This window comes from Lonchura striata, chromosome 10 (genome assembly GCF_046129695.1).
Source record: "Lonchura striata isolate bLonStr1 chromosome 10, bLonStr1.mat, whole genome shotgun sequence".
Lineage (NCBI taxonomy): Eukaryota > Metazoa > Chordata > Aves > Passeriformes > Estrildidae > Lonchura > Lonchura striata.
This window is the reverse complement of record NC_134612.1, coordinates 1425202-1445144: the sequence shown is the minus strand read 5'-3', so window position 1 is coordinate 1445144 and position 19943 is coordinate 1425202. Positions and strand designations below refer to the sequence as shown.

At 38.2% G+C, this 19943-nt stretch overlaps 1 protein-coding gene across 3 annotated transcripts in view; it reads left to right on the top strand.

Annotated features, from left to right (window-relative positions):
- CLSTN2 (calsyntenin 2) overlaps positions 1-19943 on the top strand; it is a 339467-nt gene that overhangs the window by 120725 nt on the left and 198799 nt on the right. For all 3 annotated transcript variants that reach the window (XM_077785560.1, XM_077785559.1, XM_031505652.2), the window contains one exon: positions 7060-7182. Coding sequence is in view for 1 of the 3 variants with exons in the window: in XM_031505652.2 (XP_031361512.1) it covers positions 7060-7182 (123 nt within the window). In the remaining 2 variants the exon portion in view is untranslated. The remainder of the gene's footprint in view (positions 1-7059; positions 7183-19943) is intronic.

The window sequence follows — 19943 nt, the reverse complement described above, 5'->3', positions numbered from 1 at the left end:
TATCCACAGGAGCTCCACTGAGTAATTTAATGTTGCTGAGATGCACCGCCCATAATTTATTGCTCAGTTAAAATGTTCTCCAAAGGGTTCACATCTCATTCACACATCATAAATCATATAAATTCTGCTTTAACTGATCTTAGTGTCAAAACTCACATTGCCTTAATTGGGGCAGGAGTTTCATATTATTATTTTATGTAAAAGCACATAAAGCATTATAGTTTAAAGTTGTCTATCTAAAAATAAAGGCAGAACATTACTGGTATTTCAGTAATTCAGGGAATGGCATCACAGGGAGAACCAAAGTGTGTGGGACAGAATAAATTTCTTCTCTACAATTTGTCTTTGGCAAAGCATATAAAATGTGCTTTGCATCTGAACTTTTCCGGAAAGTTTTCAGGGTTTTTTTAGGTAGGAAAACACAGTTCTTCCTGATTAAGCGACTTATTTTTTTTCCTAATGCTGAGAAAGATTTAATCCTGTAAGATGCAGACATTTATTTACTTCTCCTACTTCACAGCCATTTTCAGTCTCCAATTTTTACTTAGTTTCTTTTTCCTCAAAAATACATGCAAAAATCCATGTCCTTGTTTTCTCTCTCTGCTTTCCAGAGGAAGTTTTAAATTCTTTCTCAAGCTCCAATCCTCATTTCTTTTGTGACCTAAGCCCCCAAATCTGCCTATCTTCTGAACATTTTTGTTCTTAGCTGCTACTTTATGAGATCCGGGATTTTGCTGCTGTCTTTGGTTTCTATTCTCGACTCATTCTGGATAAACCAGGTTTCTATCTCAAGACATACCTTGGGGGAATTAAGTTCTTCTCAGTTATAAAGCTACATATGCATGGTACAGTCACATGTATGACCCGTGTGATGAGGACTTGATTAGTAAAACACAGTCTCTGAAACACTTCAGTGTAGTGACATTCAGTTACCAGAAACTGGAGCTACTGGAGACTCTAATGTATTTCTCTTCAAGGTTATGAGATTTCAAGACTTCTCCCTTGTTCATCAAAGAATGTCCATAGCACGAGTCACACTTGTGAGTCAAAATCATCTTCTGACCTCACCCTCTTTTATGGAGGCTGGCCTGAAGAGTATAGCTGAGCCTCTACGATGGTAATAATAAGCTCACACCAAGGCAGGATGTCTCTCCAAACCTGCTTTATTCGTCGAGGGCTGGGTGTCAGGGGATCTCTGACACGTCCACTCAGCGAGGGAGCAAGCTCAGAGAGCCCCGAGCAAGGGGTGGGGTAGGGTTTATAACAGGAGCAGAGTAGGAGGGGCAGGATACAAAGGATCCAACAGGAACAGGGTTCGGAGGAGGAGTTAGGATGGGGTGATAGGGATACAACAAATGAGGATGAGGGAAGGGGATGGTAACTGGGGAAGAACCAATTACAATCAGAGAACTTAAGAACCTTCTAGAACAAAGGGTAAGTACAAAGGGTGATTGACATATAGACCTCGGGGGGAGTGGTAGGCTTGATGGACATCCTGGGAGGCGGGAATCTACACCACAGCCTCCTCCCATGGCATGTTAGGGGGAACTCCTCCCAAGTCCCCTGCCACACTCTTTCAAGTTTCTCCTTGGTCCAGAGCCCAGGGCTGTTAAAGCTCTCCAGAGAACAGCTCACAGAAACTCAGCAATGGACAAATTGTGGTTTTAATTGCCATTTCCTTTGGAACACCTGAAAAATGAGCCTGAGTTGTGGCCATTGCTGACCCCACAGGTGCCACTGTGGTGTTTACCCAGGAAAGAACTGCCCCCAGGGAGGAGTGACTGCCAGGTCAGAGAGGTCCAGGTCCGGGTCTCTTCCAGCCAGGGGGATTGTGCCTTGCAGCTGTCCCTGTGGCAGCTGCATCCCTTGACAATTGCTGTGCAGCATCCCCCAGCAGGGCTCTAGCAGCATACCTTGCTGTTCAAGGGGAGGGCTCAAAGCATGCACAGGCAGGAGGTTCAGTCTGACATTCTGCAGGAGTTAATGGAATTTCCTGGGTGCCTCAAAGGCTTCCTGGGCTTCCTTAGTTTGAGTGGTTCTGAGGGGAAGACCTTTGACACACAGGATTCCAGCAGGCTGAGCTGAAGATCATTAAATTAGCAGATGAAAAGACTTAGAGCTGAAAGAGGTGGTAAGAAAGCCTAAATTTTCTGCCAATTTTCTGGAATTGACAACCTCTTTAAGCTAGAGATGAGAGAACATATTATCAACACAATTAAATGAAAAATAAATCCATTGTGCTATTTAGAGGAGAAAAAGAAAGAAAACATTTGCATTCATAAAGCAATTCTTAACCATTATAATTTGCTACCTCAGGTTTTAGCTGCCTGAAGTTTAGAAATTGTCAGTTAAATCAAATTTCGATATTAAATCTGCCCTGGTGTCAGGAGTTAAGCCTTCTAATAGTCACTTTTTTCCTTTTATAATTCTTTTACAATGTGTTATTTTTGGATCTAACTAACATTTTCTAACTGACTTGAGTCAGAAACCATCTGAATTTGTCAAATACCATCGTAATGTGTCGATTGTGCACGTGCTGCTTCCCACCCACTCCCCCTCTCCCTGTGTCCAAACAAATGTGTGTCTCAGCTTAGAGATGAAAAGATGGCTTTTCTCATAAGATTATGGCCTCATACATTTTGTCCTTATTGTACTCCTGTTAGTATAATGCTCTTGACAAAACCTCTGCTCTCAGGCTTTGGGACTTAGAAGATTTAATGCACAGCCTGTGATTGCCTTTGGGAAGTGCCATGCATGTCTTGCAGTCTTGAATACTCGGCACGAGGTCAACAAGGTTTGGAGGTTCTAAACATCATCTGGGCCTTTCTCTGTGTTCATCTCTGTGTTCATGTCTGTGTTTCTTTTGGGGCTGTCCTTACTCTGACTTTCAGGCCAGCAGTCCTGGGCCACAGGGTTCCCTCAGGCTCTCAGGACGGGGTTGGTTTCCTCGGCCGTGCTCAGATGCTCTCACGCCTGGAGCGTTTGCAGAGGGAGCACAGAGGGGCCCTTTCCTGGCACGGTTCTTCCACTGCATCCCAAGGCCTGTGAGGACAGCCTTGGGTGGGACAGACCAGGAAATGTTCTGTGGACAGTGCAGACAAACTGTAATGGATCAACCTCGAGCTGCAATAAAGGAAGATGAATTGCCTTATCCTAGATGGTATAAATTAATATAGTATGGGTTTATATGAATGACTAATAAATTATAGGAAGGGAGCCAGTTTTGAAAAAGACAAACAGCCCACAGCATGGGTTTAGTTATGTCTTAACTAAATGTGTTTGAATTCATGCAAACCTTCTACTGATTCCAGCTTCCACCCAGCTAGGGAAATGCAAGGAAATGGGAGACAATAAATGCTTCCAGAGAAGATCTTTTGTGAGGAAGACAAAACCTTTTTTTTTTTTTTCCCTAGTTTTAGAGTTAATATCTGTGTGCTACAACTTAATATGCTTGAAGAGGGAAAAGTTGTTTTGTATGATTCTTACCTGCTGATTATCCAGCTTATTTGCTCATTTGAGCTTAACTGGCTGTGTAGTGCTCTGCTTTTTTAGTTCCTGAAACTTCACATACAAATCTGTGTATAGATCTCTTCCATCATCTTTAGCAAACGTAAACCAAAGAAAAGTAGCTTGCCTATCACTTTACTTTATAGAATGCAGTGAATTTGTAAACACTGTTGAGAAGCACTGAAATATTTCTTAACCATTCTTACCTTTTCCATTTTAAAGGTAAAATGAAAAAGTCCCATCTTATGTAAAACTTTAAAGAATTCCAGAAAGGATACATGTTAATATTTAAAATCTCGTAATTATGGAACTTTCTCAATAATGTGAATTCTGTTTTTCTTTTCTAATTAAACATACAGTTTCATATAGCCTGAAATAGACAGCATGGTAAAAGGTTTTTGTTGTGGTGTTTAAATAAATGCAGTGTAGCACTATTATGTTTTTGGAAACCTAAAATATGACTCATATATCCTGAAGAATCAGTAGCTCAAATAAGGCAAGACAAAACACTTTTTAATTTTGAAAATTCTCTTCTTTTGAAAACACTGCATAGGGATAGGAAAATAACAGAGATTTGAGAGCTGTGTTAACCTGTGGATAAAGACACTGCATAGGGATAGGAAAATAACAAAAATTTGAGAGCTGTGTTAACCTGTGGATAAACACTGGCTTGAACCAGTCTAATATTTTGTAGTCGTCCTTTTGGCTCAGAGTAAGAAACTTGAAGTATTCATTGATCATGTTACATATGAAGGTTTTTCCTTCATAATCTATTATTTTATGAAAGCCTCTAGAGTGGTTTCTGCACTTAGTTCTATGGCAACATTTTACCAGCCTTTAGCAGGGAGAATATAAACACCCCCCCAGCCACAGCACCAGCTGCTTATTTCAGGATTAGATATTTATTATTTTAAAGCAAGTATCCAAAACAGTGCAAAAGGATCAATAATTTTCATGATGTGAAAATATTTGAAGAGAGATAGTCTGATGCAAAAGAATTGCTTTGCATTCCTGGAGAGCATGGATGTTTTCCATTATTAGTAACATTTCCACACCACAGGTCACACAAAGCTTATATAACCATAGTTTTTACATATGGGGATGTATCTCCAAAATTCATCTCCAAGATAAGAGCTTGCAAATAATCTGATATATTATTTTGTTTTGCTTTTGCTTTATTGTTCTTTTCCTCTTCCCAATACCTGTCTCTAAGGTCTAAACTGTACCATTTGTTCATAATATTCTTTTATTCCCCCCCCCCCCCCCCCAAATATAATTTAAGGAATGATGTTGCTTCCACTCATTTGACTGCTGTTATTGCTCACTGGACACCAACTGGATGAAATCTAAGGCTGGTAGAATTGCACTCACTGTATTCTGAGAGTTCCTTAAAAAGTGCCATCAAAAGTATTCCCTAGGAATCAGTAAGAGGAAAGTTTTGGTGCTTTTTGTGTTTATTTGCTTGTTTACTTTTTTATTTGATTGTTTTTTTAAGTGCTTAGACCATTAACAGAATCAGGAGGAATGAAAAGCATCTGGTACTTGAAATTTGAGTTGCATAAGGAGTTCCCTTTTGATGTGAGTTCATTTTTACTGTCTCATTGTGGTTCAATTGCATCTGCCTGCAGTAAGACATCTCTTATGTCCTTTGGCTCAGTGCAGCCTGTGTCCCTCTGAGCCTGTGAACCACACCTGAGTGCCACTGGAGCACACTGGTGTGTCTGCATGCTCAGGCAATTCACGTATTCCATTAATAAATACAGAATACTTCAACTGCCCTGCAAAACAGAATCCCAAATGCCAGAAAAAGCTCTGAAATTGCATCCATCACTTCTCATTTTTCAACATCGACAAGACTTTTGGCCTTCATCTATTACATAAACTCACCAATCTCTCCTCTGGCTCTACAGTCATTACAAAATAAAGAGATTTGAGATCCCTGTTTTCCATTTCACCTTTCCCTGACACATCCCCAGTTTAATCTTCCTGTTGCTTAGTTATTGCAAAAATGGGCAAAACCCGCTACTGTGAAGATAAGTATGCTTTCTTCTGAGAGAAGATCTATTGCAACATAGGAATGAACTCAAAGCTCCCAGATTAGTGCTAGAATATAAAATAATTCAGCTTTAAAAGGATCAGTCTCCCAAGTCCACAGTTTCCTAATAGTTAAACAAAAAAGCAAGAAAGGAAAAGAATGAACTTCATTTTGCCATAAATATACTTGTATGCTTTTCCCAAATGGCCAGTGAAAAAATAATCTGTTAATTGCCCACTTTTACCTGTAGCCAGAGCCCTCTCTGCTGTCTCGGTGGGTTTTGCTGCTTTCTTCACAAAGGGAGAAACTTGAATCTCACTGATGTCTGGGGGTTTTACAAAATACAAGGCAGGAAAGAGTTCAGGGTTCTATGTGTGGATTTTGTTTGGTTTCATCATTCTTTTTATTTTTTTTTTTTTTTATTTGGTTTCATGCTAAATGTCAACTCTCCATCATTGAGGTGATTTCTGTTAAATCAACAGGTATTTTCCTCAGCTTTTGGTACACACAGCTATATAATAGGTATAGAAATTACCTTGCATCTGAGTTTGGTGCAAATGGGGTAGATATTCTTTGGTGCAGTGTCCCTCTTGCCTGGGGGAGTACATTCTTCAAACTGAAATTCATTTATCTGTCACCACTGTGTTCCTTATGTAGGAGTTGCAGTGACATAACATTCAGATTGTGCCTGCAGGAAGAAAGCTCAATTTATAACCAGAGCAAAGATAAGCCTCTTACATTTTCCCCTTCCATTTCATTTTGTGTCTTCATCCTTTCCAGTCAATAGGAGATGGATGGTGAGAGGACTGTAAATGGAGAGGGTTCAGCAATAAGGCAATCTGATGGTGTAGTGTAGCCTCTTCTTAAGGTGTCTTTTTGTGTGATCTTCTTATGTGCTTCAAGGCCAAATATCCAAATGTTCAACAGCTGGATTTGAAGGACAGGATTTTCCAGAAAAACTTCAGATCCTCTGGTTAAATTGTGAAGCAGTGCAGACTTTTATCAGTAATTAAAATGAAGACATTTGTTTTCTCTACAATGTACAAAACACAGAAGTAATTGTAGGTATTGTTCCAAAAATCCAAAGTGAGAAGATGACCAAGAGCTGAGTGTTCTCGCCCACCCTTCTGCTTTGTGTCTTGTCAAGTTGGATTTGTGGGGATGCCCTTTCTCTTGTACCAGGGCTTTGCAACTGAAAGAAATTCCTTCAAAATTGTCTTAAACTAGTTAGGCTGACAGTCGAGAATACATTATAAATATTTTGAAAATCACCTTTTTATTTTGGTGTCTTAATTGGAGGGCTATCTAGAAGTGTTGGTTTCCTTATCAGTGCAGTACAATGTGCATGTCATTTTTCTTTTATATTTGAATGTTTATTCTAGGGATTTTGATAGTGGCTTTTGAGTAATACTATTAATATTGGAAGTGTGTTAAATAATTTCTCTTTATAGATAAAATGACCTGAATAGATATGAAACACAAACCAAATTAATTAGGCATGGTTTCTTCTCTTCTAGTGAATAAACACAAACCCTGGATTGAGACATCATACCATGGAATCATAACTGAAAACAACGACACTGTGATTTTGGACCCTCCCCTGGTTGCTTTGGATAAAGATGCACCTGTTCCCTTTGCAGGTAGGAATGCACATGAGCAGCAGCATTTGAGCCTGTGGACTGCATTTTGAATTTATTGGCATTTGTAAGGAAGGAATTTCTAGTGATATTTGAAGGGCACATGTAAAGGTTGTGTGTGAGTACTCAGAACCTGACTGTTGGCCCACAGATCCTGAAATGAGGTGTTTCCTACACTGAATTTGTTGTGAAGTAGAACAGAATAAAGAGAATAATACAGCAGGCACCCACTATAAATATATTTTTAATGAAAACACAATGATTACACAATTACACTTGGATTTGCTTTTATAGAAATTAATCTTTGCAATTGCCTGAAGTAATAATACATAATGCAGTTTTTTATAAGAATTTTGTTCAGCAGTAACAGCCCCTGCTTTCTCTCTCCCTGTTCTGCTCCCTGGCTATGGACAAAATGTATAACAAATACTTAAAGTTGCTCAAATCATATCTTACTGTGTAAGCACTTTATAACTGTCAAGACTCAGACAGAAAATTTAATGGAATTTTTGAACACTTTTGCTCAGGTTGCTGTATGATAGATGTATGTCATATACAAGTTTGCATTTGTATTAAGTCTGTTTTACCTGACACTTTTTCTGTCTTGAGTCCCTTAAGCAGAATTCTGCTTGTCGAGCAAGTTCTCTCTTAAATTCCCTCTTTCATTAAAAATACTTTTTGAAGAAAAGAGGGAATAGTAAAGCTTGATAGCTACTATGAAGATCTTAAGATGGTGTAGTTGTTAAAAAGATGGTATTGTTTAAGAATCTTCACCTTTTCTAAGGAAAGGAAATGGTGAGTATCCTTGTTCTCAGGGAGTCTTCATATTCAGGAAGCAAAGTCCAAATTCTTGTCCCAAACAGCATTTTACAGCATCCTGAAAGAATTGTTCTCAGTCACTTTTCCCAAAAGCTTACACTGGCATCAGCTCCTACCCTGTCAAACCAGGGCTACTAAATGTTTTTTATTTATTGACCCCCATTTTAGTATCAAGATTGTTTGTTGCTCATGGTGCCAAGTGATTCTTGGCTGCATGAAGATCAATTCCTAGTGAAAAGATGCTATTGTCATTTTTTACCACTATCAATGTGAGTGTTTGGTTCTTTTGCTTGCATTCCCTTAGGATCCTTCCAGGGATGTTAATCACGGGCTTTTGTCACAGACACTGCAAACTCTTTTGACTGGGAATTCATTAGCCTAATTATTTTCATCAGCTTTTACACTGGGAGAATCAACACATTTTTCATTAAATAGTGATTTACTTTTCATGTAGAAAACCATCCTTTGAAATACTGAACTTACACAGACAGAATGGCTTTTGTGATAAGGGTTACATTAGGCAGTAGTTTTAATTTAGCTTCTCGATTTATTGATTTGAAGTATTTATATTTTGAGAAGTATCTACTTCTTACAAGGATAAATACTTTCTGTGTTTTCCCTGGTATTAGTAGTTTATTTCCTGATAATATTTGGCCTCATGGTCTGCAGTCCAGGCATAATTTTATAGTACTGATTGAATCCTTCATTCAATTGAAGGGCCTGCATTCCCTATGTTTTTGGAAAAACCTCTATGCACTTTTGAAAAAAACTCCTGTCTTTTTAAATTGTTGGAGGAACTTACTATTTCTGTTGTAGTTTTTGATTTAATATCATGTACTTTTATTTGGTTTAAAAATATCCTTAATTTATTAAAGGTTTTTATGGAAAATTCAATTTGCATAATGTATTTAGTAGGAGAAACTGAAACAGATACAAGTACAATATTAACAATTTTCAGTAGCTGTACATTTTATAGTGTGTTAATGTGGACTATCTTTTATGGCCATAATTTATTTAAATGTGGACATTTCAGTTACATATCAGTCTTTAATTGTAATAGAGAGTCAGAGCTCCAACAGTTCCTTTATCATCAGCCTGTTAATATTTTCAGTATTCTAGTGCTTGGAAAGTTCTCCATGTTTGGTTGGTTGGCTGTTTTATTAATGGGCCCGGATTCAAGAATATATCGGAGCAGTTTCTGATCTGTGCTGAAATGTCTGCTGAGATCTCCTTGAGCAAACTGTAGTAAGACTAAATTTATGTGAATTCTTCCTCTGCAACAGCCCCTGCAATAATTTACAGGCAGATGGTTGGCTCTTCCATCAGGATTTGTGCTGCCTTATAGAAATAAATAAACAAGCATGCATTTGACTTTAAAAACACACACAGAAAACCTATTGACAAAAGATTGCCTCTAACAAACCAAAACAAAACCCAAATCTCAAACCAAACAAAAAAGACAACAACCCAGCTGCTATGTAGCCATTCACTGCAGATGGGCAGGAGTTCTACAGGAGCAGAACTGAACCAAAACAGAAGGCACAGTGTCAGTTGCCCTCCAGGCTGATGTTCTCAGGGCACACCTGCACAGAGACAGGGCTGGATGTTATCTGAACTGTGAAATCTTCCTGCTCTTATCAGTGCCTTCCCTTTGAAGTCTTGGTCTTCCTTCAGGGACAGCTTTAGGGAATGGTACAGGATTTACCACTGTGAAGGTCATGGTAGGGGAAATGCCTATTTATTGAATACATTTATCTACTAACTTATTCCATATTTGTGTGTTGCTAGTGAGGGTGTAGTTCATTTGGACATGTGCTTAACTTAGTCCTTGTGTTTGCACCATGCTCCTTGCTGCTTGCCCTGGTGCACAGGCAGCTCATGCATTTCGTATTTTTCATCTGGGAAAATAATTTTTCACCACGTAACTGCTTTGTTACTAAGAACTAAGCTGTTAAGAGGTATTTGCTATTCAGTGATTCTTACCTGACCTTAGTGCTTTGATATGCTTTCTGAGCCCATTCCTATGAGCTCCTTTTTTTTAGTTTAAATGCTACTTGTGGCACAGGCCTACTCCAAACTGCAAACAGTGTTTTGGTTTTTACTTATGGAAACTTTAACTTTTTTTCCCAATACCTCTGTCTTTTTTCATCACTATGCCTACTAAGGTAAGCCTGTCAACCCTTTCTAGGAATGCACACATTATAGTGCATGTCCAACCTGAGTGGTCACAGGAACAAATTACTGTAATTTGCACTTTTTTTTTCACCTCTTTCTAATAATGTTTAACACCAAGGGTGATGACAGGAGAAAAAGGAGTCTTCTGTGCAGGAGGTCTGTGTTTCCAGGAAGGACTAAGGAGAGAGTAACAGGACTAAATGTGCCTGTGAAAATGCTGGCTGTCAAATGTGATCAGCATTTTTCATAACTGGAGCACAAAGACTTTCACAAGATTGCAATGAATGGCTTTTTGTGTCTCTTTATCTAATGAATTTACTGTGAATAATTGAAGTATATGTAAAGTCCTGGTTCTTAAAATTATTCTGGTATAAACGTACCTAACTATTTTTTTAATGCAGTTGTAATTTTTGTCTCCTAGTTTGGAAGGAAAGTTTGAAAATACCAGTATAAGCTTGTAAGTGTGAAAAGTTTTGGATCAGCAGTTTTCCATATTTCAGTTCTTCAAGTCCTGGCTCAAAAAGGATTTTCACAGACTGGTGTTGAAATACAACCAAACTTTAAAATAACTAAACTCACCATGGCATCCTGTCTTTTGCAGAGTATCAGAGACATTTCCTGACCCTCCTTGCCTCCCCTTGGCCAAAATACCCCCCAGAAAATGAACCCCTACAAAACCCACAAAGAAATTGTAACAGTTCAGGCTTAGGGCTAGTTTGGCTAGAAACAAGGTGGGATCTACTGAATCAGTTTGTCAGGATTCTGTCCCTCACTAAATGCTATGAGATGATGGATGGCTTTTGGAAGAGACATCTACCTGTATTCCAGTTACTACATTTCATCAGCAATGCTGTGCAAAAATAGATCTGTAAGGTGCTTCAGGATGTCCTCAGTCCATGCTTCTGCCCAAGGCAGGCCCCTTGTCTTTCCTTAGAAACAGTTTTCTGTCCTAATCTTACAGGTCTGTAGTGGCAGAGATGCAAGTTTCCCTGGGTGATATATTGCAGACTTCACCATATTCCTGGTTTTTCATGAAGCTTGGTCTGAACTTTCTGTACAGTGGTTTTAGCCCATTTGTTTTAGTGCTATCCACAAGGCACAGCAGATTTTTTTGTGCAGAGAAAACTCTTTTTGTGCAGAAGCCTTTTATGTTACTCCCTAAAAGCACTGTGAGCATCTGAACAGCCTGGTGTGGAGAGGATTTCTGCTGCTCGAGGTGTTTTCTGAAGCAGGAAAACAGGAGGTAACATTCAGGGTATCGCCGGCCTGGGGCTATGTACAAATCACAGATGGGATGGGACTGCTGAGGAAGGTGTCTCGAGCTGTTCATTTGCCAGCATCAGCCTCCTTGCATGGCTATGACACTGGGAAAACGCCAGCAGCTCACATCCCAGGCAGCAGACAAAGCAGCCTACCTTTTACAAATTACTCAAAACCCTAATTTTAAAAATTCCTACACAGGGCAGTGAGGTGATGGATGTCCACTCTCATCCTGGAAAAAAAGAGCTAAACTTGTCACTGTGCCTCCATTTCTTGGCTGATAAAGTCACATTTGAGCGTTTTGTGTCCCAGCAAGGCTGAGCTGGCTAATTGTACCAGGATGAACTTGGCCCATTACATCTTTAGCTACTTTTATGCTCTTGATAATTTTATAGAAAGTCTTTCTTAGCAAGATCAGAGGTCTGGCTCCCCTCAGACAAGTAATTTGTGTCTCAGAAGCAGTTCTAGTTCACATCTCCTGGACAGATGGAGTCCCAGTCTCTGACTGTGTTTCAGCTGTGCTAAAAACACTGTAAAGAATAAGGAGACAACAAAAACAGCCAGGAAGGGTGACAGAATATCCACTAAACGACAAGATGCAACCACAAACTCTCCAAATCGTCTTTGTTGTTTTAGCAGCTCAGAGGAGTGTGTATTCTCAGCTACGCCCCAGCAAATCCAGCACTTGTCAACCCACTTACACCCAGGGACTGAACAGAAAATCCCATTTCTCTGTTTCAGACTGTGAAGCTGTCCAGCCTCTTTGTGTGTTTATATTGAAAAACAGTGGTATTAATAACAGCAACTGTCCTTTTGATGCAACACTGAAAATACAGAAGTTATTCTAAAATTGTCATTCTGAATATTGTAATTTCTACTCACTGTCAGCCAGACTTAGAACACAAGTTGGTTTAGGATGCCCAGAATTAATTTGTGTTAAATATTTCTCTGTGAAAATGAAGCATGATCAAAAAAATGCAACATGCAGGCAAAGTCATGCAGTGTTACAGTTTTTTATAAGAATTTTTTAATGATTATTGATTTCTAGCTTTCAAGCATACATTTATTACTGTAGCTTAATTAGTTAAGACTTTAGCCTTCAAAGGCAAAAAACCTAATCTCTTCCCAGTGATCCTAATCTAAGGTAAAATAAAAGATTGGTAATAGCACAGTTAATTCTGGGGATGCTGTTTTTGACTTAAGGGATGCTGCTTATCATTCAGTAAAGTTAAGAGTAATAAACATGCTCAGGTTTCAGATTTAGAATGCAGCAAAAAACCAATCACTCTCACAGCAACCTCTGTTAGTCCCTGAAGCTCAGAGATGAGGGCTTTGAGGGCTTTTAAGTTTGGTTATTTTCTGTGATTGCCTTTCTTAGTCATTTTTACAGCTGTGAAATAATAGTAGGTGATATCGGTGTGTCCAAAGAAGACTAAAGGGTCAGGGATTCAGGCTGTTCTGATGGAGATTTTAGTGGCTCCTAAGGGGTCTTCATTGCAGGAGAAAGGAGTTAGGGAGAAAATGAGAATTATGTGCTTGAGTTGGGAGTGAATGCAAGTTCCTCCTGACAAATAAAATTAATAAGGAATGGGAACATTGAGATACTTCATTACACCTAAATATGCTAAATTACTTGAAGGTAGAAAGAAGCAAGGAAAATAACCAACAAATTCCAGTCTGATGATATCCAGTTGGACTTTTAAAACTACTTATGGAAAATAGTCTTTTGTGATACATTTGAACTGTTTTTGAGTAGTTTTCTTTATGTACAAGACTTGATCTTTAGAAAAATAGGGCAGGATATTACAGTGGATCACAACCCTAGACAATAGAACAGGGACAGAATCTATCATTTTATAATCCTGAAGTGTACTAAATAACCATTTAAGTAAGAAAATAGTATGTTAAATTAGATTGTCACTGAGGTTGTACAGGAAAATAGAGTTTTAAACTTTTGGGCTATTCAGAACACAAGGGAGAAAACTGAGTGGGGAGTACTGGAATTGCTAAGCCTATCGGTTCAAAAATTTCTTGCTGCTGTTATGCTCTGAGGATGGATATAGATTTTGTGTCACACCCCTTTGAAACTAATGAAGCCTTGCTGTATGACAGCCATTGCAATGGGCCCGAATCTGCAGCTGAAATACAAAGTCATTTATTTCAATGAAGTATAAACACTTTTATTTTCAACAAAGTATTTTAAAAGCTGCAGAAAGTATTTATTTTGTTGAGGTACTATTTTGACAATTTTTTTCTGCAATTAAGCATTTTACTGTGAATTAAGATGAAACTTGCTTTTGAGATGTGAAGTTTGCTATGGAGTTAAGCGTGGTTTCTAAACTTTTTAGACATTCTCTAAAATCAGAGCTGGTTCCTGAAGGATTTCAAATTCTGAAAATCACAGGAAAGACAGCAGAGGAAACTGATCTGTTTGGGGGTGAAAAAGGATGAAGACTAGTTATTTTCTTATGGTTTGAGTGATACATGGAGGGTTACCTGAGGTCTTAGCAGACTCATATGTTAAAAGAAGTGTGAGCAGCTGAAAAATGTAAAACTGCTCTAGTTATCCCTCATCATTAAGATTGCAGTGGAAATCATAACTGCTTAGGTTCTTACAATTTCAGATAGAAATTAATGTTTTCTAATATGTATTGATATAAAATAAATTATTTTAAATAACTATGCTAGCAAGCATAACCCCAGTCTATGAAGATTTATGGTGAGACAGTTGAAGCAAACAGGAATGATACCCCAGGGCATTTTCTCTTCTTGTGTAGTTTGATTCTCTTCATTATTTGATATTCAAGAAGTAGTAAACTTGAGCTGCTCACTTCTGCTCTCCAGTGTGTGTGAAGAATCCAAAATCTGTACCCATCTTTAACTTCCAGTGCTGCAATAACAGGAGGAACCCTCAGAGGGAGGGGATGAAAGAGCAGAATGAGGTCTCAAAGGAACAAACTGAGCCAAATAATGGAAATTCCACTCTAATAATTTTCTTCGCACTTTCATTCCATCTGTGGTCCACCCATTAATTCAATTATATCTCTTTCCTTTACATAAATGATTTTCTTTTATGTGTGAGTTACTGTGTTGTCATGTTCCTAGGTGAATGATGATGAAAATCAAAAAGGATTGCTTGTAAAAGCATACAGCATTCTTTATACAGACTTAGAAAGGTAATTTATAATGCCAGGAAGTGTTAGTAATGCAGCAAGTGGAATTGGAATATTCACCACTTAAAAGTTTACTGCAACAAAAGTGGCACTGAAGGATTCCACCGTGCTTTAAAAATAAAATCAAAAGTCTTTAAAATGTTTTCCTCAGAACGGAACTACCTAAGTAAATGTAAAGTAGCAGGGACAAGCCACTTGTTGGTAATGGTTTCTAAATATTAAAAAAGTTTTAAAAGAGCAGCCTGAATAGGTAATTATTCTTTGGAGCTCCTTGTGCTTATTGGTCAATAATTCTCTTGCGGAAGGAATACATAAGAGCTCACACCTTTCTTTAAACCTGCTTCTTTCCACTCAACTGGAAAAAAACCATATTTTTCTGGACAGGAGCAAACACTCCTAATAGCCTGAAACTGCTGTTGATCCCTTTTCTTGCTAGGGCCACCTAAAAAATGCATGGGATGCTACTTTTATGAAGCAAGAAGAGGAAGGAGAAAATAAAGAATTCAAACTCTGGACAGGTGGTTTAGGTCACTGATTTTCTGCTCAATCTCCTGTTTCTAACTGTGTGAAATGGATCAAACCAATTTCTTCTGGCTTGTGGTTTCCTCCACTGTCCATTTTACTGTGTTTAGATTATTAAAAAACCTCTCCCAAGTGCTTTTATCTCAGTGACTGTGGAGCACTGTGCATCTCTGAGTGCAGCCCCAGCACAATGAAGATTTGCTATTCTCAGCTGTTTTCTGTTCCATAACCATTTATGGTACAGGTGTTTATATGGGATGTAACAGTGCCATCAGACTGGCACATAGGAATTTTCTTCAATAATTTGGAAACAACCTCTCCATTTATAAATTAAGTCCAATGCTTCTGTATTAAATGGACCAAGTCTTTATATTATTTTAAATGTTGTCTGATGTCAGGATGATTCTTGTTTCTCAGACTGAAAGGCACTGTAGAAGGGACAGTGGAGGCAATATTGGATTTATTTTTGTTTGTTGCCGCCATTGTAGGGGTGATGAACATAAACATAGTAGAGTTCAGAATCTTTTGAGAAAACAATATATCATTTGTGTTAGGTTTTTGCATTATCACACACTCTGCCACTCCCAGGCTCGACAGAGATTCTCCTCCTGCCCTGGTGGCAATCAGGGTGCTGCCCAGCAATTGACTCAGACCAGTTTAATCAAGGAGGACATTCTGGGCTGATCAAGTGATGAAAAATGGGCACCTGATCCCATCCACACAACTCCAGTCATCTCCTGAGAGTCGTGATCCTTTCCTTGGACAGCTGTGTGGTCCCACTCTGGGATTCTTGCTCTCTGCCTCTCCCCAGTGCCTTGTGTCAGTCTCAAGGGTTTTGTTGATTTGTCACCCCATTGCACAACACTGAGCTTGAGACATTCTGTGCTCACAGAAAACCGAGGAGGGCGTGAACAGACAAAATCTTGGTAGGTATGAAGTATAGACATATGTGTTATAGGCACTTATGATACACATTATTGTAAAACTTCTCTTGTGTAATAGCAGCTTTTGGACACAATTAAGCAGTGTATGCACTTCGCATCCGCACAAACACTTGCCTTGCACTGGGTTTGTAATAATGTATTTCATATCATAGCTCAGTTTCCCTCACTTACAGCACTGTATCTTATGTGAAGTTTAGAAAATTATACAAAGCTTGAGAGAAAAAGAACTATTTTGTGGAAGTGATTGGTTTTTAGTTATTCCATTGACTGGTACTCCAGTTAGTTGGTGTGCAATTACCATGGTGATATAAAGACTGCAAAACAATTACCTTTAAAAATGTAATTTTTAAATTTTTTTTGTTGTTGTTGTTTGTTTGTTTTTTAGAAATCATGATGTATTCTAACTTACTTGCTCTTTATATAAAGTTTAAAATAACAGAAAAATAATTTGGGTTAACAAGTGTGAACAATTGCCAACCTGTTATAGGAATCCATCTCCATAAAAAAAACTATATTTAAATATAACTTATTTCCTTTAAAATTATTTAATTAATCAAACTTAAATTTCGTTTGAGCATTTGAAATTAACTTATTCCTATCAAATGACAAAGAAATTTAAGTAACTGTGATTCTGCAACAGTGGATATAATAATCTTAACATGTCAGGCCTAGTGTGTTTTGTTGTTGCTGAAAAGTTTTCAAGTCAGGTTGATCCCTTTTTTAACCAGCTGCTCAAAAAAATTCTGAAAGACTCATTGGTACTTGATTGATTTGTTAGTGCCTGTGACAGATTTAATGGATATTTCTGACAAGATTTCTGCTCCTTACTGCTGCCTGCCTTGGAGAGCTTCCAGGTGTGCTAATGAAAAAAAGTCATGAATGAAGACAGGAACAGTGAGCATTGTATTTGGTGTGGCATCCAAAGAACAGAAATTAAATATAACACTGTAATTAATAGGCATGCTAGAATTGAAAGCATGACACCAATTTATAATCAGCTTTCAGATGTTTTTGGACTAGAATACATTATTTAGGACAGCAAAGCTTCTACATCCCCCCTAGCAGCTTCTCTGGAGCTGGGAGCTGTTTCTGCATGGCCTCTTCTCCCAGGACTTCACCTCTGCAGCAGTTCACTAAAACTGGACACAGCAAAGGGCAAAATTCTGCAGCTCTGTTGGCTCAAATGGGTGTTTGCCCATTTCTGCCTCAGTGCTGTCCTTGTGTGTGGGGACTGGCTGCTGTGTGGGAGCTGCCTGCTAGAACAGCAGCATGAAAGGCAGTGGGAATCATGTGCAATGAAAGAGAAATCATGTGCCATAAAAAGCCCCATATGCTTTATGTAAAATTTTTGATTAAAAAGTGCTTCCTTGAATGGAATTTGCCCCAGCTGTTGCCATCTGTCAGTTTTTCAGAGCCCTTTAGAAAACACAACATTATTGATTTTGGTCCATCTCTCTGAGAGTGCTACTATAGGACATGCCACATATGGCAGGTTATCAGTGGTACTGCAGTAGCCAAGGGCTGCTGGGTGTGGGGCTGAGCTGATGGACTGAAAACAAAACAGTCCTTTGCTTTAATCTGCAAGATTGAAGTAGCAGACCCTGCCTACTGTTTACTGCAAAGTGCTTTTCTATGCTGCATGCGAAAGCAGAGAAATCACAGCTTTCTCCAGAGTCCCCACGTAATTCATTTTCTTGGTATGGTTTTACATACAGGAAAAAGTTAATTTGCTTAAAATGTTTCTTGCCAGTGACTGTGGCTTTATTGAGCAGAATTTTATATCTAGAAATAATCTCCCTTGTGCTGATTTATTTTTAAGTTTTTTATTTATCTTCATAGAAGAGAGGGAACAAACATTAGGGGACAAACACTTTCATGTGTGTCTGTCCTGATGCTGTGACTGCAGGTGTAGAAGGAGTGGCCTGACTTCTTGAGAGGTGAAAAATAAAAAGGACAGTTTCTCAGACAGCAAGAGAATTTTTGAATTAAAAAACTTGAAAATAAATAATTCTGAAATGTATTTAATGTATTCAAATGTATTAATTAAACCCTTAAGTCAGAAATCTATAGACCATCTCAGAATACATTTTTAATTATTTTGCCATGTCTTAAGCTGCCTCAGCACATGGAGGCTTGCTGAGGTTTGGAATAACACTGGAGGAGGGGTATTAGATAAACAGGTGAGGCATCTGGAGACACAGCCTGTGTACATTTTGGGTTTTCAGCATAACTTTCTGGAAGGACAATACTGTCATGGTGCAGCTAAGGTAGTGCTTAAATTTGCATTGTCATTAAACTTAATCTGAATTTTCAGAAACATTTTGCTCATGGCGCAATTTCTGTATGAATTGGTCTGTGACTCAGAATAAGGAACTGAAGTATAGCTACTTTGCTTAAATAGCATACATTGTTTAAAATAACATACAGTTTCCTAGCAGTTTTTCAAACTGCTGTACTGAAGATTAAGTTAGTTCTTACACTCAGCCTTGAAACTGACTCTTAATTGTAGGAGATACTGACTTATCTTGAGATTGCAAGTTTAAATCATATATAAATAACATCAAATATTTACTAGTTTGTTCTGGGATACTTTTATTATGAAAATGGGAGATTTTTAACTCTGTTCCTATGATAAAGATGTAAAAATCCAAACATCAGAAGATAAGTGAATGTAGATTTAAAACATGAAAGTTTGGCTTTGAATGAAAAAAGAGAAAGCTGAGTCATTGTTTCCTAAAACTGATGAGAAGTAATTTAAGGTGCTGAAATAAGCATCTGAAAAAAGTAGATGTTACAATTAACTTTGAGATTGATAAGTCAGTAGATAAAATCTAGGAAACAGAAGCCAGAATTTACAGAAAGGAGAGACATGCTGAGCATTCCAGGTAGTCCTGTGATTGCTACAGTCATAATATTTCTTCTGAGTTTGTATTCATCTAATCTGAAGAATGTTCAGATCGAATAATATTTTGCATATGAAGAAAGAAGTGCTATCGTTCACTATGGTTCATTGAAACTCTGTTGGGTGTGTGATATTGCACTGTGGTTTTCTGCTTTCTGAGCACACCAAAGCCGCTCTCGTTGTGCTGGCTCTTTAGTTGCCACTTGAGTAAAACCAGGCTTTTTAGGAGGTTTGCATTGGTCAGAATCAATCAATTTTTTATCTAAAAAATTGAAAACAAAATAAGTAACTTACCACACTTCAGGAGGGTGCTCAGAGCACAAAACTAGGGCACAGGAATGAATATTTCAGTGTTCTGCGCTTAAGCCACTCCGTGCTGTTTTGCTGATGACAATGGAAACAACTGATAAAAGGAGGGGAAGAGAGAAGTGTTCCCTTTCTTCCATTAGTTGTCAGCAAATACCTGAATTGACTAAGGCTGTGATCTGATAGCTGGTGTTTCCACCTCACCTGGCAGCCAGTTTATCCACACACTCAGTTAATTTTTTTCTTAAGATTATAAATTCATAGAATTTCTTCTTTAATCCAGAGTATGTGTATAAAATTCTTCTTAGAAGGAATTAGAGCCCAGAGGCCTTCAGAAATCAGTATTTAATTCTTTCATCTGACACAGATTTTGGGCAGTCAGTTAAGAAGTGCCCAGGTTGATTACCCTTCATCATTGGGTGTACAACAACATCAGTGAACATCAGTGGAGGAAATCTGTTGAAATAAATATTCTGATATTAATATAATTGCTGTTGTTCATGTTCCCTGTACAGCCATGATGACTATAATGTATACAATACTTCCTCTTTCATATTCCAACATTCGTCTGAACTTCTACTTCCTTGCCTTTCCTTTTGGTTTGGAAAGGTGGCCTCTCCCATTTTCTAAAGCATACTTGCTTCAGTTTTAGGGCCTTGTCCA